This window comes from Ascaphus truei, chromosome 15 (genome assembly GCF_040206685.1).
Source record: "Ascaphus truei isolate aAscTru1 chromosome 15, aAscTru1.hap1, whole genome shotgun sequence".
Taxonomy (NCBI): domain Eukaryota; kingdom Metazoa; phylum Chordata; class Amphibia; order Anura; family Ascaphidae; genus Ascaphus; species Ascaphus truei.
In genome coordinates this window covers 8085774-8112084 of record NC_134497.1, presented here as the reverse complement: position 1 = coordinate 8112084, position 26311 = coordinate 8085774, and the positions used below count along the sequence as shown (strand labels likewise).

At 45.9% G+C, this 26311-nt stretch overlaps 1 protein-coding gene across 1 annotated transcript in view; it reads right to left on the bottom strand.

Moving 5' to 3' along the window:
* NTSR1 (neurotensin receptor 1) overlaps positions 1–26085 on the bottom strand; it is a 76678-nt gene extending 50593 nt beyond the window's left edge. Inside the window, exon 1 of the mRNA XM_075571429.1 lies at positions 24992–26085. Coding sequence (XP_075427544.1) covers positions 24992–25690 — 699 coding nt within the window. The 5' untranslated portion in view covers positions 25691–26085. The remainder of the gene's footprint in view (positions 1–24991) is intronic.
* Between the last annotated feature and the right edge of the window lie 226 nt (positions 26086–26311).

Sequence of the window (26311 nt, the reverse complement as noted above, 5' to 3'; positions counted from 1 at the left end):
TACAGTACAGGGAATTATATTACAATAAGCGCAACAATCCAAATCAGACAATAGGAAAGGAAATCCCTGCCCTGGAGAGCTTACAATCTAAGTGGTATGTTGGAAAAGTTACAGAGACAGCAGGTGAGGGAATAAGTGCAGTCCAAGACGAAGCCCTATCTCCAAGGGTGAAACGCGTAGAGGAGGAGATCGTGGTGTAGCCCCCAAGTGTGTTGTCAATAAAGCTTTTTGTATCATCCGGGACCTGTTTGGACTTCTGTCATGCGCAGTAGCGCCTTCTTCACACATCCACCATTCGCATCCATTGAGGGCAGCACGCGGACACTGGAAGAGAGGCGTGAGCAGGACCCAGACCGGAGTGGAGAACTAAGGTAAGAGATTTATTTCTTTTTTTACCTCTCCACACACTCCGGTCACCCTAGGGTCTTTTATATGCTCCCTCACACCCAGAGACATGGCGGATTGACACCTTCGGTGCCTACTGTTAGGCTGAAACGCAGGACAGCATTTTTTCCATTTGAAATAAGTGCAGTAGATGGCAGGGCTTGGCAGGAGTGACTGTGGGACAGTAGCCAAGAGTCCAGGCTATTGGGACGCTTCATTTAAGAGGGGATTTTTAATGTTGGATTAAAATATGGGGAGAGAGGGTGCTTGACTTATATTATAGTGTGAGGTAGGTCCACAGGTAAGGGGCAGTAAGTGGAAAAGGTTTAAGGTGAGAGAGAGCAGTAGAGGTGAAAGGGGTGGAAAGGAGACAGTTATGGAGACGAGCAGGGACATAGCGAGAAATCAAAGCTGATATATAGGGAGGAGCAGACGAGTGGAGAGCCATGAAGTTAAGGGGGAAAACTTTGTAGGGGATTTGAAATGTTGTGGGAAGCCAGGAGAGGGATTTAAGGAGCAGATGAGCAGAGACTGTTTGGAGAGAAAGTGAAATTATTCAAGCAGCAGAATTTTGGACAGATTGCAAAGGAGAAAGTTGCGAGGCAGGGAGGCCTGTTAGCAGCATGTTACAATAATCCAGATGGGAGAGAAAAGGGCATGCATTAGAGTTTTAGCAGTAGAGTGACAAAGGAAAGGGTGGATCTTGCCAATATTATGGAGGAAAAAGTGACAAAAGCGAAGATTCAAATGCCACTCCTAGGCAACGCGCTTTGGCAACACGATGGATGGTAGTACCAGTTACTGTGATGAAATTATAATGCGATGGATCACATTTTGCACACAGTTGTTCTTTCTCTGTGTCCAGTTAAGCTGCCAGTTGTGAAGTGGTATTAACGTGTGGCCCCGAATCGCCCCCAAAGTCTCCCTTGTTCTCATAATGTCCCACTGGCCCTCGCCTTCGCCACACACAGAAAAACCCCTTCACCAGCTAAATGAGAGGCATCTAGATTTATTTTCTAAGAAATATTTCAAAACCACATTTATTTGCCTGCACTTGACTTACGCAAGCAACATTTCAAGCACTGCATTTAGCAAACACGTTTACTTTGATAAATAACCCTCCTTTTGCTTTTTACTCGTCTCTCTGGACTTGTGTTGGTAATTTGGTTGAAAGTTTTTTGATGCCACTGGGAGATGCAGATAATATGTCACCGAGATGGATTGCTTCATGCGGAGGAGGCGCATACAAATTCTGCTGCTAAGGAGAATAGTTGCATGTGTTTGCTTGGGCTGCATGTGGTTCATATCTAAGTGAACTCGTCTGAGTGACTGCCTCTGCGTTATTTAGGAACACACAATCCATCACAATGGAAGGAGTTATCAATCAGACAGGAGGAATCTGCCGCTCGGGGGATATAAGACTGACCTCTCCAGATATGTTCAACCATCTATATAGGGCTAGCGCATGGATGGGCAACTGCAGTCCTCAAGGACCACCAACAGGTCAGGTTCTCAGGATATCCCTGCTTCAGCACAGATGGTGCAGTCGAAGACTGAGCCACTGATTGTACCAACTGTGCTGAAGCAGGGATAACCTAAAAATCTGAGCTGTTGGTGGTCCTTGAGGACTGGAGTTGCCGGCGGCTGGTGTAAGGACTGTAAGCTTTTGGGGCAGGAGACTTGTAAGGCAGTTAACAGTTTACTGTGTAGTAGCATCCACTAACCTAAATGCAATGTATACATTGCTAACTTTGCAGCACCATGCTTCTTGTTACATTGAATATGGGTCCTAGTGGGCAGAGAATGGGACAGCCTGGGCTATCGGCTACTGAATGACTCCCAGTCAGGGCTGCCACCTTCTACCGAAGACTAACTCGGAGATCAAATGTAGTGCTTACCTTCAGCGGCGGCGTCTCCTAGCATCCTCTGCATCCTCCTTGCATCTCTCCCTGCAACGCCTGTCAATATGGCTGCATGGCGTCTAATTGTGCCGCGTTGCCATGACAACGGGACGCTATGCAGCGTCAAGTTGCCATGACAACATGATGCCTGATGGCGACGGGACGTCACGTGACATCACGTGGTCATGGCAACGTGGCGTCAAGTTATGCTGTGATGTCACGTATTGTTCCCGTTGACATGGCAACGTGGCGCCATTTGACGCCGCGCAGCCATATTGAGAGGAGATGCAGGGGTAGATGCTGGAAGGACGCCGAGGATGTCGGAGGATGCCACCGAACGCCGCCACCCAGAGGTTTACAAGGTAAACCCGTAGCCCGGAGATACATGGCTGAAACTCGTAGTCTCCGAGTCAAACCCAGAGTGGTGGCAACCCTGCTCCCAGTCCCAGTGATGCATACAGGGCCGGTTCCACCATTAGGCGGCTGCCTAGGGTGCCGAATTGTAACTGTAGCGGGATTTCCCAGAGCAGGGACAGAGCTAGGCAGTTGCCTCCATCCTGATTGGCTGCATGACCCAGCAGCAGCCAATAAGGAGAAGGTGTAAGGAGCCTGGGGGCGGGCTAAGCAGGGAGAGGTGGGTGGGTGTCACTGTGTGTGTGTGTGTGTCACTGTGTGTGTATCACTGAGTGTGTGTGTCTCACTGCCTGTCTGCTCTGTCCTGTGTGTATCACTGTGTCCTGCTCTGTCCTATGTGTGTGTTTCACTGTGTGTGTGTGTGTCACTGTGTGTGTATCACTGAGTGTGTGTGTCTCACTGCCTGTCTGCTCTGTCCTGTGTGTATCACTATGTCCTGCTCTGTCCTATGTATGTGTGTCACTGTGTGTGTGTGTGTCTCACTGTGTGTGTATCACTAGTGTGTGTGTCTCACTGCCTGTCTGCTCTGTCCTGTGTGTGTCACTGTGTCCTGCTCTGTGATATGTTTTTTTGTGGCACTGTGTGCCCTGCTCTGTCCTATGTGTGTGTGTGTGTCACTGTGTGTGTATCACTGAGTGTGTGTGTGTCTCACTGCCTGTCTGCTCTGTCCTGTGTGTGTCACTGTGTCCTGCTCTGTCCTATGTGTGTGTGTGTGTGTCACTGTGTGCCCTGCTCTGTCCTATATGTGTGTGTGTCGCTGTGTGTGTATCCCTGAGTGTGTGTGTGTCTCACTGCGTGTCTGCTCTATCCAGTGTTTGTCACTGTATCCTGCTCTGTTCTATGTGTGTGTGTGCGTGTATGTGTATCACTGTGTGTGTCACTGTGAGTATGTTTCTGTGTCATTGCGTGTCCTGCTATGTCCTGTGTGTGTGTCACTGCGTGTTCTGCCCTGTCCTGGTGTGTGTTTTCTGTGGCTGTCCTGTGTGTGTGTGTCACTGCATGTCCTGCTCTGTCCTGTGTGTGTTTTCTGTGGCTGCCCTGTGTGTGTCACTGTGTATGTGTGTCAGGGGGAGAGAGAATGACAAAGAGTGTGGTGGGGGTGGGTGTGTGACAGAGAAAGGGTTGATCATGACAAAAAAAAATCTGAAAGTGAATTGTGTGTGGGGGGAGGGGGGAGTAATAGGGGGAGGGGGCAAGCTGAAGGTTCACCTAGGGCGCCAATTACCCCTGCACCGGCCATGGGTACGTGAAGCCCTCCAGCCATCAGCTGCCCGCCACTGGCTCACAGAGCTGTGCAAATACTGCTTGGTTTTTACTCGCCATCAATTCTGGATCATGTTATATTGTTCTAATAACCTCGACAAGCGCTGAATGTCTTGTACAGAGATATGTGCCACGGAGCTAACCCCTCTCTGCTGAAAACACATCACTCGGCCGCTATTGAGTAACGCAATGGATTAGGCAGAGACTGCGCGCACTAGATTATTGATCAATGGCTGTCCCCCTATCTCCTCTTTAAACAACTAATCCCCCCTGCTTTTGAATGATTAGGAAGCTGGGGGTGCATGCCATGCTGTCCCTGATACAATGGGGAACTCAATAATAAGACTTAATTATGTTACAACCTCATTTAATGACCAGCTGTGAAAAAGATGACAGAAAATCAAAGGAATCTTTGACGTTACTCTGATAAATGTACTTACAATATACAAAATACATGTGCATTTACTTAGCAGCACTTGCTACAAATCACTTGTAATTCCCACTTCCTTTAATCAGTGAATCTGCTGTTTTATTTCACTGCACTGTCCACATCCTAATGTTGAATGGAATTAACTTGAAACACATCCCAATGCATCTCCAGACATACGTAGCTTATTTCCCCCGTCTTATATTGAGTGAAGGTTTATATACAAATATATTCGGAGCTTTCAAAAGAACTATTCATCCCACGGGCAGTACAAAGGACTCGGGGGCATCCCTTAAGGTTGGAGGAAAGGAGATTTCACCAGCATCAAAGGAAAGGGTTCTATACAGTAAGGGCCGTTACAATGTGGGATTCATTACCCACGGAGACTGTGATGGCAGATACAATAGATATATTTAAAAAAAGGTTGGACATCTTTTTAGAAAGGAAAGGTATACAGGGATATACCAAATAAGTAAACACGGGAAGGATGTTGATCCAGGGAGTAATCCGATTGCCAATTCTTGGAGTCAGGAAGGAATTTATTTTTCCCCTTATGAGATATCATTGGATGATGTGTCACTGTTTTTTTTTTTTTTTTGCCTTCCTCTGGATCAATATACTGTAAGAGCAAATATATGATAAGTATCTGTCGTCTAAAGTTAGCATAGGTTGAACTTGATGGACGTATGTCTTTTTTCAACCTCATCAACGCTGTAACTATATAACTACGGTGTGTTACTATAGGTATCTATGTAACAAGTATCCATGTTAGTGATAATGAAATTTGAGTGCTTATGATGGAAAAGAAGAGGCAGCCATGGTTTATGGGGCCAACAGCAAATGCTTATTAGCGTGCGAGTGGTTTAGCTCAAAGTATTCCTGTTCCCAGTATAATTTTGGTGCCTGAGACTTGCCCAAGGCCCCAATAAGCTGACACTGGAGTTTGAAACAGACTCACCCACTTCAAAGACCAGGACATTAACGCCGATGTGCTCCTTCAGCCAAGGTTATGATGGGTAAAAAAAATAATACATTTCAAACCCTTCCTCATGCAGATAACTAAACTGAGGGAGTTTTATAGGCATCCTATCACATTCCTCCTGCCAGGAAGGAGCCTAGTTCTCTATGTAAGAGATAGCTCCGGTTCCTCGGGGGCGGTGCTAGAAACAGACAATGAAACATTGTTTCTCAAGCACAATGACTTCATCGCACACCCCTTCTGTGTCACCATTAACCAGACTTAAAGCAGCAGTCCTGCTTTCTTTAATATGGGATTGAAGCAGGGGGTCTCCAGAGGTGAACTGCGTTAATTTTAGCTCTGGGGACCCTCTGCTTCCTGAGATATTTACCTCTATAGGGGTGCTGGCCGGTAGCCGCTCAGGCTGGGCTGTGTGTGGGGAACATAATGGCATCTTAAATATCCCGCGTCATGCTGACCGATTCGAAGCCATGACATCATCTGTGGCGGCTTCCTATTGGTCCATGGAACCAGGACCTTTAAACATGGGAGATTAAATGAACGCGGTTCCGCTCTGGAGATTCCCTGTTCTTACCTATTAAAAACACCATGTTCCGCTCCTTCAATGCAACGTGTCACTCTGACACCAAAATGTTTGCCTATTGCTGAATATTAATCTGTACACTGTTGTTTTTCAGTGGTCCCTGAATCGATTCAATCCAATTATATTGTTCAGAATAATATTTCTTGATCAGTCTCATTGCCCCCTGAGAAGAACTTGTTTATAAGATATATGGGACCAATTTGTTTGAATTAGCTCTGTGTCTGCGTGGTCACGCTGGGTGAATCCGGTTACACATATAATTTAGTAAGTGAGGACGTGTCTATCCAATTCAGTAAATATACTGTGCGCACAGGGAATATTTTCCATTTCATTTGTTTTTCTTTCATTTCACTCCGTGTGTGACAGCAATAATCATTATACTGGGTGTCCCTGCAGAGATGTCGCCCTGGAGGTATCAGGGTCTCGACACGTCCATGTGCCCCAGCCGTTGCCAAAACGCTTGCCTCCCTAATCAATTTTACAGCACCCCAAACTCACCTTAGCAAACTAGGCACCCTCTACAACTCAATATGTTGCTTTGTCCGACAATGTATCTAGAACCCACACCACTGCGAGTGGTCTCGGCTCAAACTACATTTTTCCTGCCTTGCCTGCAAATACTTTCTGGATAAGCTACCCGCCTATCTGAACAAGCTCCCCACCCCTACCACATGCAGCACTTATCACCTGAGATCGGACTGCAAAAGGCTGTTCACTGTCCCACGGTTCAACAAAGTATCCGGCCGCTCCTCCTCTTACTGTGCACCTCACAACTGGAATAATCTACCTGAGACTCTCACAGCCGCAGTATAAATTCATTCAAAACTAAGGGCCTCATGCAGAGAGCAGCGCTATTCAGAATTGGAGAGGGGGAAAAAATTTAGCTTTATTGGAGAGTTTTTATCTCCATATGCAGAAAGGGCATAAAACTGCCTTTCTGCATATGGAGAGTTTCAACCAGCGCTATGAGCGCTATTAGCGCTGTTGAAACTACTGGGGAAAAAATCGCGTTTTTTTTTTTTTTCCTCTCCACCGGCCGCGGAGCGCCAGCTGCTTGGTGGAGAGGGAAAATGTTGAAAATCGCGCCATTTTTTTTGCGCGAACAGCCACTAGATGGCGATCGCGGCTCTCTGCATACGGCAGGAAAAAAAAACTGGAGAGATTTGAAACTCTCCAGCCGCGCGGCGAATTTCAAGGGAAAGAAAAAAAAAATGGCGCTTTTTTTAAAACTTGCCTGTTTCGGCAGTTTAAAGCTCCATTTTCGCCGGATAATGGCGAGATTCCTTTTTGCGCTGCTCTCTGCATGAGGCCCTAAATCTGTCTCACATTTTAATCTGGTCTGCAACTGTTACATACGCCGAGAACATATATTATCTTCAACTGTTCATGAAATGTCTTTAAATATAATGTATAACCTCTGTTCATTTAATGTAACCGTGTATTGTTTTCATAACTCTGTGTCCAGGACATACGTGAGAACGAAACATAACTCTCACTTTATTACTTCCTAGTAAGAAAAAAGGGGGGATAAGAAAAAAGGGACAGCACAGGGCACTGAGAATTTTCTTATTCTATTTATTGAGCCAAAAACTGTGTGACGTTTTGACCTGAGTTGGTCTTTTTCAGGTGGTAAGTGGCATGAAAACTGAATGTCCCAAAGTGTTTCTATACCCCTGGAAACCCCCATAGTTCTCTCTATTGGTGATGTTAAACACCTGCCTTGATTCGCTGTGTCTTTGTACTTCCTCATTTCTTCAGCTGTATCAACTTGCTGCAATCTGTCCTCCAATGGTAAGTCCTCCTGTACTCACATGCTCCGGCATGTCCGACGTCATCGCGTCATGGTGTCCTCCGTCATCTCGTTATGGAGCCTGGTTTGTTCAAATGACGTCGGACACGCCGGACCATGTGATTACAGGAGGACTTACCATTGGAGGACAGACTAACTCAGGTCGAAACATCGCACAGTTTTTGGCTCAATAAATAGTACAAGAAAATCCACATTTTCTTATCATGCACACTGGATTACCAACAGGCCATCCCTGAGCACAGGGGCACCGGTATTTATATATTTTACATTTTTCTTGTATAGAGTTCAGCAGGTCTCCTTTATTTCAGTGTTTCTCAACTCCAGTCCTCAGGGAACCCCAACAGGTCAGGGCTTAAGGATATCCCTGCTCCAGCACAGATGGGTCAATCAGCTGGCTCAATCATTTTGACTGACCCACCTGTGCCGGAGCAGGGATATCCTTAAGACCTGACCTGTTGGGGTTCCATGAGCACTGGAGTTGGGAAACACTGCTTTATTTCATGTTTACTTCCTGGTAAAACATTTAATTAATTCATTCATTAATTCATTAATAATAGAGGTCAAACACTGTACCATATCATCCTAAAAGTGAATGGGATTTCTAAGCAAATTTGCCTATAATTGGGTACAATAAAAAAAACACCTACTTTCGAGACAATACACTCAAGTGAAAAGTTGAGAATGATTGATTTAAAATATAACCTTTTTGTACGATGATAATAATAATATATATTTTTAAAACAATATGATGCCTTAGTTTCACTCGAGGGCATTTTCTCTGAAATTAGTTGTTTTTTTTCTCTTATACGCTGCTATTGTCCTATATTTTCACTTTCTGAATGTGCTCCCCTCTGCATCCGGCGGGGATAGGAGCGATAAGACTTAAAAAAAATAAGATACAGTAATATTAACTGGGGCCTGCGAACCTTGAGCATCTTCTGCCTCATTTTCCTTTGTAATACTCCTATCTTGTAGGTGATGCTTAACCCTTTCACTGTCACAGTGGCCTGATGGTTTGCAATGTATTCCTGAACCCTCTGCAAAGGAAGGGGTTGATGTCTGCTTTGCAGTGATTGATGATGTGTATGCTGCTTCATCAAGTGTTAACCCCTGGAGGGCCAGAGGCATAATGCTTTGCTCAGCCCCCTGGTACTCAATGTGTTAAAGGACAGGATTAATCACCTTTAACAAAGGGTTAAACTATTAAAACCCTGACATGTCAGCTGGGCATAAGCGCAACACACAAGCAGTATGGCAGGCATGAAACAATGCTTGGTTTTAGATGAACTCTGTAATGGATTAACAGCAAGTTCTCATGGGACATGAGTAATAGGAACAGTCATACCTAAGAGATCTCCACTGCGCTTCTGTAGAATGTATATTGGAAACAACAGATGGTTAGAGAGATATCAGTGATACAATCCATCAACAGTATATTAAATGAACAATACATACAGTATTTAGTAGTCTCATGACTATTGTAGATTTGGTTTAAATCAGAGCTGAAGGGGTTACACATAATGTGTTAAATTGTTACATTTGCTGTGAAAGCAATTTAATGCTTTGTAAATACATTTATCTTCTGGCTTTGTCCTTATCTTTTTTATTCACGGGGCTGTCAGTATATGTATATATTAACCCCTTCCCTCCTCGGTTTTATAAGCACTGCAGGGTTTGGGTAACCCCCTTTGCAGTATAAGGGTTGTCTAATTCAGTAATGCTTCTTGTTATTCAAGTTGTTCAAATCATAGGGGAAATGATAGAGCTTTCAAAACCAAATCAGGAAACACTGGTTACTTCTTGGTGTTCCCTGGGCACTCCTTTAGGATAGTAAAATAATGTACAAGGTTTGGAAATCTCTGGAAACTAACATTTCATCCAGGACCACCGGACAGCAGGGGACCCGGTGATCACGGAACATATGCCTGACTTTCTCTGTCAGGGCCCACCCCCACTCAATAACTCACCCCCACTCAATAGCTCACCACCATCCACAATGCACTTTACACAGTGCCCCACCCCCACTCAATAACTCACCCACTCACCCCATGCTGAACACAGTGCCCCACCCCCACTCAATAACTCACCACCATCCACAATGCGCTTTACACAGTGTCCCACCCCCACTCAATAACTCACCCACTCACCCCATGCTGAACACAGTGCCCCACCCCCACTCAATAACTCACCACCATCCACAATGCGCTTTACCCAGTGCCCCACCCCCACTCAATAACTCACCCACTCACCCCATGCTGAACACGGTGCCCCACCCCACTCAATAACTCACCCACTCACCCCATGCTGAACACAGTGCCCAACCCCCACTCAATAACTCACCACCATCCACAATGCGCTTTACACAGTGCCCCACCCCCACTCAATAACTCACCCACTCACCCCATGCTGAACACGGTGCCCCACCCCCACTCAATAACTCACCCCCCCACCCTGCGATGAACATGGTGCTCCACCCCACTCAATAACTCACCCACCCACTCTGCACTGAACACGATGCCCCAACCCCACTCAATAACTCAGCCCCACCCACACCGCGCTGAACAGTGCCCCACCCCCACTCAATAATTCACACACCCCACCCTGAACACAGTGCCCCACCCCCACTCACTAACTCACCCACCCCACCCTGCACTGAACAGGGTGCCCCACCCCCACTCAATAACTCACCCACCCCACCCTGAACATGGTGCCCCACCCCCACTGCACTGAACACAGTGCCACACCCCCATTCAATAACTCACCCACCCCACCCTGAACATGGTGCCCCACCCCCACTCAATAACTCACCCCCCCCCACCCTGCGATGAACATGGTGCTCCACCCCACTCAATAACTCACCCACCCACTCTGCACTGAACACGATGCCCCAACCCCACTCAATAACTCAGCCCCACCCACACCGCACTGAACACAGTGCCCCACCCCCACTCAATAACTCACCCCACCCTGCACTGAACACAGTGCCCCACCCCCACTCAATAACTCACCCACTCACCCCATGTTGAACACAGTGCCCCACCCCCACTCAATAACTCACCCCCCCACCCTGCGATGAACATGGTGCTCCACCCCACTCAATAACTCACCCACCCACTCTGCACTGAACACGATGCCCCACCCCCACTCAATAACTCACCCCCCCACCCTGCACTGAACACAGTGCCCCACCCCCACTCAATAACTCACCCTGCCCACCCTGCACTGAACACAGTGCCCCACCCCCACTCAATAACTCACCCCCACCCACACTGCGCTGAACAGTGCCCCACCCCCACTCAATAACTCACCCACCCCACCCTGAATACAGTGCCCCACCCCCACTCAATAACTCACCCACCCCACCCTGAACACAGTGCCCCACCCCCACTCACTAACTCACCCACCCCACCCTGCACTGAACACGGTGCCCCACCCCCACTCAATAACTCACCCACCCCACCCTGAACATGGTGCCCCACCCCCACTGCACTGAACACAGTGCCACACCCCCATTCAATAACTCACCCACCCCACCCTGCACTGAACACAGTGCCCCACCCCCACTCAATAACTCACCCCCAACGCCCACACTGCGCTGAACACAGTGCCCCACCCCCACTCAATAACTCACCCACCCCACCCTGAACATGGTGCCCCACCCCCACTCAATAACTCACCCACCCACTCTGCACTGAACACGGTGCCCCACCCCCACTCAATAACTCACCCACCCCACCCTGCACATGGTGCCCCACCCCCACTGCACTGAACACAGTGCCACACCCCCATTCAATAACTCACCAACCCCACCCTGCGCTGAACACAGTGTCCCACCCCCACTGAATAACTCACCCCCGCCCACCCTGCGCTGAACACGGTGCCCCACCCCCATTCAATAACTCACCCCCCACCCATGCTGTGCTGAACACGATGCCCCACCCCCACTCAATAACTCACCCCCCACCCATGCTGTGCTGAACACGGTGCCCCACCCCCACTCAATAACTCACCCCCCCACCCATGCTGTGCTGAACACGGTGCCCCACCCCCACTCAATAACTCACCCCCCCACCCATGCTGTGCTGAACACGGTGCCCCACCCCCACTCAATAACTCCCCCCAAACCCACCCTGCGTGTAATTTACATCATTCTGTACCCCCATTGTACCACGCTACGGAATATGGTGGCGCATCACAAACATCATAACAATAGATAATAATAATGGAGTTGATATATTTCCAGGTGTCCCTGAAGGCGGGCTTTTGGACTATCAGTACCCTGCAACTCTCCGCCGCCCTCCTCCCTCCGAAACCTCTTTTTCCTGCGCTCGCCGGCGCCCCCCCCACTTTGTGGGAACTTTTATAAGCTGGCAACCATAACTCCAAGTGACCTCCTGCGATTCCTTCTCCTGCGTATCTGCCCATGCCTGACCATAACAGGACACCTCACAGGCACTAACGTAAACCCAGGTGGCACTTTATCCCCTCCGAGGCCTCTCAGCACCCAATAACTGTCATGTTAGTGCAACTTTGGCTTTCAGGCCCTCACATTCTTCTCCTCTGTTATTCTATTCTGCGGGGAACATTCTTGTTTAACACCTCCATGGATGGCAGTCCCTGCCATCCATCACTCAGCCACGTTGTGTTGTAGGCACTGCTAGGAGTGGAGGGGGTTATGCTGCATTTCATCCCCACCTCTCTGGGATATATTTGATTTTGAAGCTGCTTCCCCTGCTTAGCACAAACTCCCCCTCCCCCCCATAAAAGTTATGGGGTATTCTGTCACCTAATATAAAGATAGATATTTATTGTTGAGCACACACACAGCTCCCTGTTACAGGCGCTGGAAACACATTGAATTACATTGTTTGCTCCTCTGGCTGCTCCGGATAATAGGTCTTTGGTTAAAAACGATACAATATTACCGGGCTCAATGTTTTATACATATGATATATAAATATACGGATGGAGGGATTGCGTGCAGTGACTAATCCATCAGCATGGAAGGTATCAGTTTTCCTGCAAATTATTTTCATATTTGTAGCAAATCTGCAGGATATATTGGGTTGGATTAATTTTATTTTAGGCAAACACATTCTGAAAGTTCCCTGAAGCTACAAATAATACAGACTCAGCACCGATTGCTTTTCTTTGGCGTTTCCTAATGGCTAAAAATTCAGTGTATTAAGCACCCGTCAGCTGAGCTTCCTAGCAGCCAGCAAGGCAGTGTATAGCGTTAACTGTTAGGATGCAGCAGAGAATTGTGGATTCAAAGCTCAAACAGAAATAGTGAGACGAGGCAGAGATAGCTCTGCTGATCCTTCCAGCCACGAATGGGTTAATCACGGCAGAATGATCAGAATGACTTAAACAACATTTTTTTTTTTTTAAATCTGAAAACAATGAAGACGGTAGATAAATTTGCTCAGCGGACCGCAGAATGCTATATAATCATCCCAGGGGGGATAAATATTAGCCACAGGCCTTCTGGTTAAAAATGCAGTGGTACTGTGAATGGGTAACCAAGGTTTATCTACACTAATGCCCATATTACCTAAAGGATGCTAATCTTTGGTACCACTTAACTAGGGTTGCCAGGTGTCCAGTATTGAACCGGACTGTCCTGTATTTGGACATTGTCCAGTAAAAAATTTGAGGTAATACTGGGCATGTATGTGTCCGGTATTACCTCTCTGGATATGTATGTGTCCGGTATTACCTCTCTGGACATGTATGTGTCCGGTATTACCTCTCTGGACATGTATGTGTCCGGTATTACATCTCTGGACATGTATGTGTCCGGTATTACATCTCTGGACATGTATGTGTCAGGTATTACCTCTCTGGACATGTATGTGTCCGGTATTACATCTCTGGACATGTATGTGTCCGGTATTACAGCTCTGGACATATATGTGTCCGGTATTACCTCTTGGGACATGTATGTGTCCGGTATTACAGCTCTGGACATGTATGTGTCCGGTATTACCTCTCTGGACATGTATGTGTCCGGTATTACATCTCTGGACATGTATGTGTCCGGTATTACCTCTCTGGACATGTATGTGTCCGGTATTACCTCTCTGGACATGTATGTGTCTGGTATTACCTCTCTGGACATGTATGTGTCTCCGGTATTACCTCTCTGGACATGTATGTGTCCGGTATTACCTCTCTGGACATGTATGTGTCCGGTATTACCTCTCTGGATATGTATGTGTCCGGTATTACCTCTCTGGACATGTATGTGTCCGGTATTACCTCTCTGGACATGTATGTGTCCGGTATTACCTCTCTGGACATGTATGTGTCCGGTATTACCTCTCTGGACATGTATGTATCCGGTATTACCTCTCTGGATTTAGTGACCTGACCGGGTTGGGGCGCCGCGGGATTTCCCCGACAGGAAGAGAGCAGGGCTGATGGCTAGAGGGCTGGGCAGCTTCCTCCATCCTGATTGGCTGCTGCTGGGCATTGCAGCCAGACAGGAGGAGGCGTCAGGAGCCAGGGGTTGGGGCCAAGGTGAGGAGGAAACAGCATGGAGCGGAGAGAGGTGTGTGTGTGTGTCTCGAGCACGCCACACCTTTCACAATTGTGTCCAGTATTTTTGGAAAAACCACCTGGCAACCCTACACTTAACTCCCGATCCTTAGAATGGGAGTTAGGCCATGGCAAATCTTAGCATCCTTTACTGAATATGGGCCTGAAAGGTTTACCATTCTGTTGAATAGGAGAGGATTTTATGAAGGTAATCCATCCCCATTTATACAATCCCACTTCAGACCCTGGCGTTGACCCGTCAAAAGTCCATGGATAATATAATGCAGAGTTAGGCCTTGCCCCCGCTGCCTACTACAGCGTCCGCTGTGGCGGACGCTGCACGGACGAGAGCCCTCCCCTCAATGGCGCCGGGCCCGCTGCGAGGGGGGGCCACAGCGCTGGGGCGAGAGCTGCTCCTGCTCTCAATAGAATTGAGAGCAGGACTCGCGTCGAGCGATAGGGCACGCCCCCCGGCGGTTCTGCCAATGAGGGCGAACCTGCCAGGTGACGTCATGGCCGCGCCCCCGTCACTCCCCCGCCACGCCCCCCCCGGTCTCTCCTCCTGCAGTGAGCTGCAGACCGGGGAATCGGCTGAACGCGCCGCCAATATCGCGGGCGCGCGTTACAGCGGCGTGACCGGGGCCTTAGCCTTAGGCACTAAATAAGGGCAAAAAATGCTGCAAACGGAGAAACTATAATAATTAATTATGAAGACATTTAATGTACAATCATTTTCTAATGAAAGTTCCAGCACCCCCTGCCCAGGCTCAGATAACCTACTGTATTGTAGGGTCTTTACTTTGCCTATCTCCCCCAAACACCACAGTTGATTGGGACACGTGGATGTTTTACAGACATATTGTGACGGAGGACCCTTTTTCAGCTTTGATTTATTAAAGACTTTGAAACCCCAGATGTGTTCTCTGCTCAGTGAGGTGTGAGTCACTAAATAAAGCAGGACGCGTTGGATATTTCTTCCATGTGTCTGTCGCTTCTTACGGGTTAAGTCTGCCTGCTCTGAATTCAAAGAGCCATTCAGCAGCTGGTGTGGGGGTTATCTTTAATGAAACTCCGGTAAATGTTGCTGGTGGGGGAGGTGACACATGATAATATCTTAAAAGCGTTTTTGTAATAACTGATCCCAGTGGAATATGATCTCGCTCACATTCTCCCTGTCACTGCTCCGCACTTCACCAATACGATCTGCGGTTTTCAAACTGCACAGAGCTGATAAGAGGGAGTTTTCTTCTACAGCTTAACACCTTTCCTGCAAGAGGAGCCCGGAGTGCATTTCTCTTACAATACTATGCGGGTTTGGAAGGAGAAGCCCCTAGTATTGGGCTTGAAGGAGTGGCTCAGTGAGTAAAGGCTCAGTGAGTAAAGGCCCAGTGAGTAAAGGCCCAGTGAGTAAAGGCTCAGTGAGTAAAGGCCCAGTGAGTAAAGGCCGAGTGAGTAAAGGCTCAGTGAGTAAATGCTCAGCGAGTAAAGGCCCAGTGAGTAAAGGCCCAGTGAGTAAAGGCTCAGTGAGTAAAGGCTCAGCGAGTAAAGGTCCAGTGAGTAAAGGCTCAGAGAGTAAAGGCTCAGTGAGTAAAGGCCCCATGAGTAAATACCCAGTGAGTAAAGGCTCAGTGAGTAAAGGCTCAGCGAGTAAAGGCCCAGCGAGTAAAGGCCCAGTGAGTTAAGGCTCAGAGAGTAAAGGCCCAGTGAGTAAAGGCTCAGAGAGTAAAGGCTCAGAGAGTAAAGGCTCAGAGAGTAAAGGCTCAGCGAGTAAAGGCCCGGTGAGTAAAGGCCCGGTGAGTTAAGGCTCAGAGAGTAAAGGGCCAGTGAGTTAAGGCTCAGAGAGTAAATGCCCAGTGAGTAAAGGCTCAGAGAGTAAAGGCTCAGAGAGTAAAGGCTCAGCCAGTAAAGGCCCGGTGAGTAAAGGCTTATCTTGCAGATATGTTGGACTCCATTAGCCTTCTGTTGGGATCCTAACTTAGGCTGCATCCATAGACACTGCAGCCGTGCGGAGGCAAGTTTATACGTTTATGGGCGGGCCAGTGACGTCACAGAGCTGCTTTGCCCTCATCGGGCGAACCGCTCACATGACCGCCCTATCGCGCGAGAAATCAGTTTTGACTGATTCCACGCGCATCGCGCACCCCCTTCCGCACGCACCCGCCTGCGCGCTGTATAGACGTGATCACTGCCTTTAGGCAGTCTGATCGCTCAGCGTGCGGACGTGTCAGTGCGGTCTGCCCCTGTATGGACGCAGCCTAAGATGGGTACTGTCCCGATCTATAACATAATAAAGCAGGGGAGGCCTGGTCTGTGCTATTACTTTATGAACATCCCCATCAACTCAACCCGGGGCTCCTCTCCTCTTGTCCTCCGGGAACCTAACCTCTCTAGAACATTTCCTTATCCTAAATACTCTCGTGATGTCGTGATCCCCTGGCAGCAACTCTGGGGGTGACCGCCAGCAACTCTGCGGGTGACCGCCAGCAACTCTGGGGGTGACTGCCAGCAACTCTGGGGGTGACCACCAGTAACTCTGGGGGTGACTGCCAGCAACTCTGGGGGTAACTACAGTAGCAGTAACTGTGGATGTGGATGTGACTGGCAGTAACTGTGGATGTGGATGTGACAAGCCTTTGAAGCAGTTTATGGAGGATAATGGAATGCAGCTGCCAAATTGGGGATATTTGCATTTGTCTACTTTTGTTCCAAATAGCATAGCGGCTGCCATATTAAACATGACCAAGAAGCAGTTTGCACTGAGCAGAAGACGTCTCTGCAGCCGGCATATGTTGGGCAGATGCCACGGAAAGAAATTCTTGGCAGAAAGCTGCAGGGAAAACAAATTACTGACACATCTAAATGTAATGTCTAATGTGAAAAGGGCATCAAGTCAAGAAGGCTGTGAATTTCCACCGAGAAGGGGAAATGAAATGAAATATACAACTTTTATTCTTTTTTTATTTTTCTCTCTTTATAGTCAATCTAATAATGTATTTCTCAATTACATTTCTTTCGTCTCATTAGCGTGACATTGAAAGAGGTCCGGAACTGACCACAGATTCCCAATATCAAAAAGTGAGCAGCAGTTTTCTTTACTAAAGCTGCAAAACGTGAAAAATCCGATGTTTTTTTTTTAAATAAATCAGTTCTGCCGTATTAGATAATACTGTCGGCATTTTTTTTAAACTCCTAATGCCATTTTTAATTATGTTTTTTTAAATGTACTGATCGTCTTTTGGTTGCTTCAGAAAGTCATATCCACTTCCCCTTTTGAAACAGGTTCTTACCCACCTTTTTGAGCTCTGCCCTTTGGCAACAAAGTATCACACACAGATCTACTGCTGTGTTCACAACAGCAGACTGTCTATTGCTCTGGAGGCTGTACCAATAATGTGTTACACTTAGTAATATAAATAATGCATTGCAGCTGCAGCATTTCACAGACTGCAGCACAAAGTTAGAAGGCGGCCATTTCGTTAGGCACACAATCAGGATTTTGTACAGATTTATAACACGACACCAAATAATTACCAGCTTAGGTAAGCATGCAGAATGATACATTGTCACACGTTTTACATATATATATAAAATAAACAAAAGGGAGGGATGTAGTATTTCTGCTTTAAATCCACACTCCAAAGTAAAAAAACTGCCCTTTCTGACCTGAAGCCCGGGGCAAATCATATTCTCTATTGCTCCAAGTTGTACGTTGGGATTAAACAACAGTAAAAGTAAAAGGGCAATACAGTATTAGAAAATATTCTCTAAGCTTTCCCAAATCCAAAACCCACAGAGGTGTAAATCCTAATTCAATACTGTCCAGCAATGGCGCAAACCAGGAGTGGCCAACTCCAGTCCTCAAGGGCCACCAACAGGTCAGGTTTTCAGGATGTCCCTGCTTCCAAACATGTGGCTTAATCAGTGGCTCTGTCGTTGGCTGAGCCACCTGCGTTGAAGCAGAGATATTCTGAAAACCTGACCTGTTGGTTACGCTCAAGGACTTCAACTTAGGGCGTCCTATGGTGATGAATTCCACCCTTTACGTGTCACCCTAATAACACACACACACACACTTGTTAATCCTGTTAGCAGCAACACACTTGCAAAACAAGAGGAAACATCCCCCGGGATTTTAGACAGCCTTACACCGACTCAAACAGCTCTATATAAAGCAGAACCTCTCTATGAAAAGCATGGCATTGAAGTATCTGCACAGGCCATGAAGTGAGGAGGACATCGCAGAAAGGGCTGTGCAGACTTCTTACAGATGAGCCTTCAAAGGATCCTCCAAGGCATGTAGAACACTAGGATTTTAAAGCCCTGGACCTCACAGAATCCTCAGACCGGCTCTTGCAGATACAAGCAGAGCACATTGTAAGTTCCACCTCCTTTAATGATGGCCACAATACCCCGACAGCAGAGGAAACAGCACAAGAATGGTAAATAAAAGACATAGAAAAATCCTCTCCGGGTAAAAGCCAACTTTGCTTTGAGACCCAGAGAAGAAAAGGGATAGAGAAAAACCCCTGTGAGGAGCACATTAAACATGCATGGGGGTTTATGGGGCAGATTCATCAGGCACACCCGATCCATCGTTAAATGCCATAGACTTGAATTGCAGATTGGGTACCATATCCGGCCCCAGAGCTCGATGAACCCCGGCGTATGTATTAACTAGGAAAAGGGGTTCAGTACTGGGGTATACAATCTGCACCCTATGTAGCCAAAGAAAATCCCATTGAAATAATTAAGGTTTTTTTTCTTTGCTACGTACATCTAGATGCCATTACTTTGCCCCAATAGGTTTGCCGTGATCCACACACTTTACAGTCTGACATAAATGTGATCTGTACTATGTGCACTGTAGCTGCTCAAATTAGTCGGAGGGTCAACCAATGGGAACAGGAGACGGACGGAGGAACTCAGCTCTAAACACTGGACACTGACAGACATCTGATCAAAAACAAAGTATATTACAAGAAACTTAAAAACAAACGTACCTTACAAAGGTGATCCCACCGTGTCTCGGGTGGTGGCAGTGTATAGATATGATTGCAATTGAGTAAGGGGTTAATATTAACTCACTGTGGGCACCTTACGCAGGTTAAATGTGAGTTGGCTAGAGTAGCTGTGTGTATCAACCCTGGTTGCATATCTAAGTCACGTGCCCGCTTGTGTGCTGTTTGTGGTAGTTGTTATATATGGGACGGGTTTAGGGGAGATATTGTCCATTTGAGTCACCTTTGCGGAGGTGAAAAGTGGGGCCGCGTGCGAGCTCAGTATTAACACTTATCCTATATGCAGGTCATGTGCTCACAGGTGTGCTGTGTGCCCAGGACATACTTGAAAACGTGAGATCACTCTCAATGTATTAAACATGTAGTCATTTTTTTTATAAATAAATAAATGTCCTCTTATTTTTCGCTGCTCTGCTTTAGTGAACTTCTGGATTTTCTAAGCCAATGTAGAATGAATTGGATAAGCAGACTGGCACAATGTGGAATGCGTTGGATAAGCAGACTGGCACAACGTGTAATGCGTTGGATAATTAGACTGGCACAATGTGGAATGCGTTGGATAATTAGACTGGCACAATGTGGTATGCTTTGGATAAGCAGATTGGCACAATGTGGAATGCATTGGATAAGCAAACTGGCATAATAGGGAATGCATTGGATAAGCAGATTGGCACAATGTGGAATGCGTTGGATAAGCATACTGGCACAATGTGGAATGCGTTGGATAATTAAACTGGCACAATGTAAATGTGTTGGATAAGCAGACTGACTCAATGTGGAATGCGTTGGATAAGCAGACTAGCACTTTTGTAATGACTCAAAAGTTCGTGCCAGTCTAAGAAGCAGTGAAGGGGTTAACATGATCATTAATTCACACACTGTTTAATATAGTTTTTAATGTTACTTACTGGGCTGGCTTAAAAATCTACATAATAACTATTGTGTATAATTTACACTTAACTAGTACTCCCAGTCCCAGCACCGTGACACAGTGTAAAAAAAATATATAGGATTACCTAACAAACGGAACTTTCCTTGGTTTTCCACGGGCCATGACATTACCGGCCAACTGGGAGAGAACAAGATGGCAACTAGTGAGCTCCCACGCTGAGGTATCTGGAAACAATGGACTTTTCTCAGACAGGATACAATATAGCAGCCATGACATTTTATTTTAAAGAATCACCAAATATCTTAAAGAGTAACCCTAGTTTTGTACAAGAAGGAAGGTGGGGACACACGTCTTTGTCTCCTTTCTCCAGGGGTGCGGGGGGGAGGGACTGTTCTTTGCGGGCAGAAGGAAATCTCCTACATTGTTTTGTAACTGTTGTAGATTTGACTCAAGGTTTGATTCGTTTAATGCCAGGTCAGGCGATGTCAATTCTGCTCAAAATTGGGGGATTGATGAAACCAGAGCGGTCATTCAGTGACCCGCGGAGCAGCCGGTTGCAGTGCGATCAGACAGTTTGAGGGTTATTGCATGAGTCCCTAACTGGGCGGTGTATCAAAAGATCTCCTGCAAAACTGGAGCAAAAATAGTACAACAAATTAACCTTTTCCTGTCATAAATCTGGTGCGATTTGTATGCCATACTGGACACCTAACAAGCTCCTATTGAACCCCCAAAATAACCACAACATATATATAAGCATATGAGTGTCACAGAGGAGTGCTACTGAGCATGGCAATATATATTTAAAATCAGAGACAGAACATAAAACACAGACAGAGCTCAGTTTTAGCACATCCAGTGAAACTCATACACGGTACAGTGCCTGAATATATATGTATAAATATCAAGTAAAATGGTCTTTTAGTTTGACATTTTTGGCCAAAATTGTTGTAAGCCCCTCAGCCAACTGCACGCTTTTATATGAGCTTTAGGGATCCCTGAATTGTGGTCTGCCGTGCAGTTGGCTCAGGGGCTTACAACAATTTTGGCCAAAAATGTCAAACTAAAAGACCATTTTACTTGATATTTATACATATATATTTAGGCACTGTACCGTGTATGAGTTTCACTGGATGTGCTAAAACTGAGCTCTGTCTGTGTTTTATGTTCTGTCTCTGATTTTAAAAAGCGATTTGTATGCACCTGTTTTGCAGCCGGAAGACGTTGATACAGCACCCATAAATCAGCACAGATTAATACATCCCATTGTCAACTTTCATACATCCATTGTTATTCACATAACGCTTCCTTGCCCGTTAAACTGCTCCCTATTTCGCTCTCTGACAACAAATAATGCCAAAGCCAGTGCAACCATTACTGACACAATTACCGTCTTTGTTTTACAAATTGTGTCTGTACTCACACAATTTGACATGTCCCCCTCCCTGCAGCTAATTGCACCTGAAACTGCTAAATCTGAATGTCAATGTGTTTCTTTGATCGCGGATTTGGGAAACAACAACAAAAACAATTAACACAGATATGTTTATTAGATTTGCTGAGTCCTTCTGCTGAGGCGGATTATGAAATGCCGAAGTATAAAACCAGAGTGGAAGTATTATGTAAAATAGGCTTTATCTTTCCCTCCTGCTGGTAACTGGGGTGGTTTGGGAATTAACCGATTCGGTGCCGGCACTACGGGTTAGGGCAGAGAGTTTGGGGCCAAGGGGAAGGCGAGGGGTTAAAATCCGCAGGAAATTCTCATAAGAAATCTCCCCCCTCCCTCTGTCACGTCTTTCATCTCTAACAGGATCTGGTTCCACAAGTTGTACAGGAGACTAACCTTGAATATACAATGATGGTCTACGTTCACAGCACGCCAATGCCTGACTGGTGTGAAGTTTCCAGTGCATTGCCAGGCACAGAAAAGCTTGTGAACATGTGCTGCGGTTTGAGCTGTTACTGGCTGCAATAAACAGGGGATTAGGACTCCAGATCTGCACTGTACATGCGTAAAAAGGATACAGGGAAAATATTTACTCTATCCGTGTGAATGTCCTTAAAACCTTAACAGCTGAGAAGAGCAGAGCAGATTACAGGCGCGTACGCACAAACATGTAACCCAGTTTATATATATATATATATATATATATATATATATATATATATATATATATATATATAGTATATATACACATAAAGCAACTGTAAATATTACTGTATATTCATTTGCATGTCTTAGACAGGTCTGCAACCCTGTCTTTCACCATTATCACCCAGCACACAGCGCTGTTTGCTGGGTGATAATGGTGAAAGACAGGGTTGCAGACCTGTCTAAGACATGCAGATGAATATACAGGAATATTTACAGTTGCTTTATGCTTTACTGTGGAGGGTTTTAGTCACTTTTTTTTTACCCACCATAACCTTAATATATATACATACATATACATATACATATATAGATATATAGATATATAGATATATAGAGAGAGAACAAGGAATTCGCAGCACTCACCAATATAATGCAAAACGTGAAATTTAGTCAAAACAAGATGGCAAACCGTGAAGCAATTAGGCAATCGCCCAACACGTTATTTAACGCATTATTTTGTGCGTTAACGCACGTTAATGAGGAGAACAACCTCTGCTATATATGTGCTTTTCACGTGTAAAGAGCTTTTCACAGGTCTATTCTTCATGTTTACAGAGTTTTTCAAATCTCACAAGTCTCTTCTTCATGTGTACAGAGCTTTCCAAACCTCAAGTTTCTTCTTCACATGTACAGAGCTTTCCAACCCTCACTAGACTCTTCTTCACATGTACTGTACAGAGCTTTCCAACCCTGACTAGACTCTTCTTCACATGTACAGAGCTTTCCAACCCTCACTAGACTCTTCTTCACATGTACAGAGCTTTCCACCCTCACAGGTCTCTTCTTCATGTGTACAGAGCTTTTCAAACCTCACATGTGTCTTCTTCACATGTACAGAGCTTTCCAAAACCTCACAGGTCTCTTCTTCACATGTACAGAGCTTTCCAAACCTCACAGGTGTCTTCTTTACGTGTACAGAGCTTTCCAAACCTCACAGGTCTCTTCTTCACTTGTACAGAGCTTTCCAAAGCTCACATGTCTGTTCTTCCCATGTACAGTGCATTCCAAACCTCACAGGTCTCTTCTTCATGTTTACCTATATCTCAAACATTTTGCATTACAGTGTTTTATTCCTTCAAATTTCAATAATGTATAATATTTTTATTTTTTTTAAGTTATATTGATGCGGCTTATATAATCATTAATAGTAGAGCGTACACAAATACACCGGCATTAACCCCTTCAATGCCAGAGCACAGTAAAATCTGTGAGTGAATGGGTTATATTTAGTTGGATGTCTCTGCTTCTCCTTGGCATCTCCATCAGCTGTCACTGACTCAATACAGTCCTTCCATTCACTCATTTATCTGCCAACCAGAAGGCTAAATGTGTGACCTGATGCTGAGTTGCCATGGGGAATAAGATATGATTATATAATCACATACATATATGTATAAAGAAATATTGGAAGGAAACTGATCCCAGGGAAATAAGAAGGGAAGAAAGAGCTGGAAAAATGTTTAAAAAAAAGGGGGGGGGGCCAGAGTTAAGAGAAATGCAGCTCCGGGATAGACACACAATGCCATAAGTGAAAGAAAACTGGACTTGTTTATAGGTTGAAGTGTTATTAAATTAACATGAAATAGCTTCATACTGTACATGGAGATTCCACAGCTGCAAATACTCCAGGTGAGACAATAAAATATTTCCCAGAACCCTCTGCACTGAAATAAAGACATGTGGATTAGAAGTAGTGGGGTCACTTTGGGTTTCCATTCATTATTTTAATTTTGCAGTGTACACGTAATTCTATGTAGGATAGAGCAGTGGGGAGACAGTTGATGCAAACATTTACTGGTCCTATGAATATTTGTGGGGGGCAGGGGGAGATTGCCCATTACAATGGAAAACCAGATACCATTGTCACATAGTGATAGAGCTATAGAGTATTTGCAAAGTAGTAAGGTACCCATAGCAGTGATCCGTTCTCAGATAGTAACCTAACCACAACCCTGCTCGTTTCAGTATCATAGAAAAAAATAAGTGAGATGGGGCAGATGGATCCTCTGTGGGAATATTGTGAAATGCCTTAATATTTGGGGGGCAAATAATTGATTCCTAAATTCCCCTCCTACCTTTCATATGACTATAATGAATGCAACATTGTATATTACAACAGTCTCCAGCTTCCTTCAGCTTCATAGAAATGACAGTGAGCGCTCCTTGTATTTAGTCATGTCAATGAATAAAGTATCACAGGTTAGAGAAGTGACACCGCTGCAACAAGGAACATAAGCGTCACCCATCTAACATGACCTTGTGACATATTTAACCGCCTCTGTTTGGGAAACCAAATACTGCCATGCTACTAATATTTACATCCCACCCTGCCAATTAGATTGTAAGCTCTTGGGTAAAGGGATCCCTTTCCTCCAATACTTACTGCATATAATATATTACACCCCAAAACTTAAAGTACATATATATTATATCTATATATATATTATATATATATATAAAAAAAAAATTATTATTATTATTATTTTTTATTGCTGAGTATATAAATTAAAAATATAAATTAGTAATACATTGTCATTTTAGTCCCAAATCTGTCACTCCCAGCAATCACAACACTTCCCGAGTGATAAGGCTGACAAGGCTCGCAGTACGTATCATTGCACCCACCTGGATCACTGTTTTGAAATTGGACATTTCCACAATTCTGGTACAGATGATGTTATCTGGGTCCTCGGAGTCCAAGCCGTAGATCTCCCCCATGGTGTAGATCATAGGAGTGGCCAGAAGGAGAGAGGCCAGCCAGATGAAACTGATGAGTTTTTTAGTCCTGCTTCTGGACATGATACTTTTTGCCTTAAAAGGGTGGCAAATCGCCATGTACCGCTCCACACTCAGGCTGGCAATGTTCAGGGCTGTGGCATAGGTGCAGGCATCTCTCAGGAAATAATAGCCCTTGCACACCGCATTCCCGAAAGCCCAGGGGTGGTGGACCCAAATGAAGTTGTAGAGCTCAATGGGCATGCTGAGGATGAGGATGAGAAGGTCCGAGAGAGCGAGGCTGGCCAGGTGGTAATGGACGGTGCTCTGCAGGTTCTGCATGGACTTCTTCCTCACCAGGGTGTAAGCGGTGATGGAGTTACCCGTGCAACCCACGATGAAGAGGAAGATGTAGATGACGGTGACCAGGATTTTGGAGTAGATGTCGGTGTTGACATCCAAGTCTTGTTCTGACATGATCTGCCTTGTGAAAATGTCCGAGAGGTTGGAGAGGTTCATGACAGCCATGGTGGGAAGGAGAGAGTCTTGGACACCACGGTGGAAATCTCTTTCTGCCAGAGGCACCTGCAGAGTTGCGTTGAAGCGCATGCTGTGGCCGGGGTGGAATGTCCCAGGACCTGTGAGAAGGTGCTGGGCTAAAGCTGGGATCACTTCCTGCTTCTAAATTGCTCCCCTGGGTTCAGGGCTCAGGTTGCCAGCAGCTCAGAGCTGAAGCTGTGGTTTGGGGGGGGTGGGGGGGGGGTGGGTGGGGGGTGGGGGTCTGTGCTGGGAATGTGACTGGACACCAAGAACCCCTGCACACCACCACTGTACATGGATCACTTCACTGACCTTCTGCCAAGGGTCCCCTCCCACTTCCAAAAAGCAGCAAGTCCAAGATCAGCACCAGCCGGGAACATGTACCATGGGTACCTTCACTCCTCACTCCCTCCTTCCCTCTCTCTCTCTGAGTCAATGGTCTTCTCAATCTTTTCATTCACTGAACCTGCCTCTTTCAAGCCCACTCACTATCCCCCCCTCCTTCCCCAGTCCTGTCCCACCCCTTTCTGCCTCTTTTATTTCTCTGCTTTTTTCCCTTCTACATTTGTCATACTCTATTCCTCCACATCTCTTTCTCTGTTATGTTTAATGTCTTATATTTCTCTCTCTCTCTTTCTTTCTCTCTCAATATTATCTCCCTCAATCTCTGTTTCCCTCTATAAATACTAT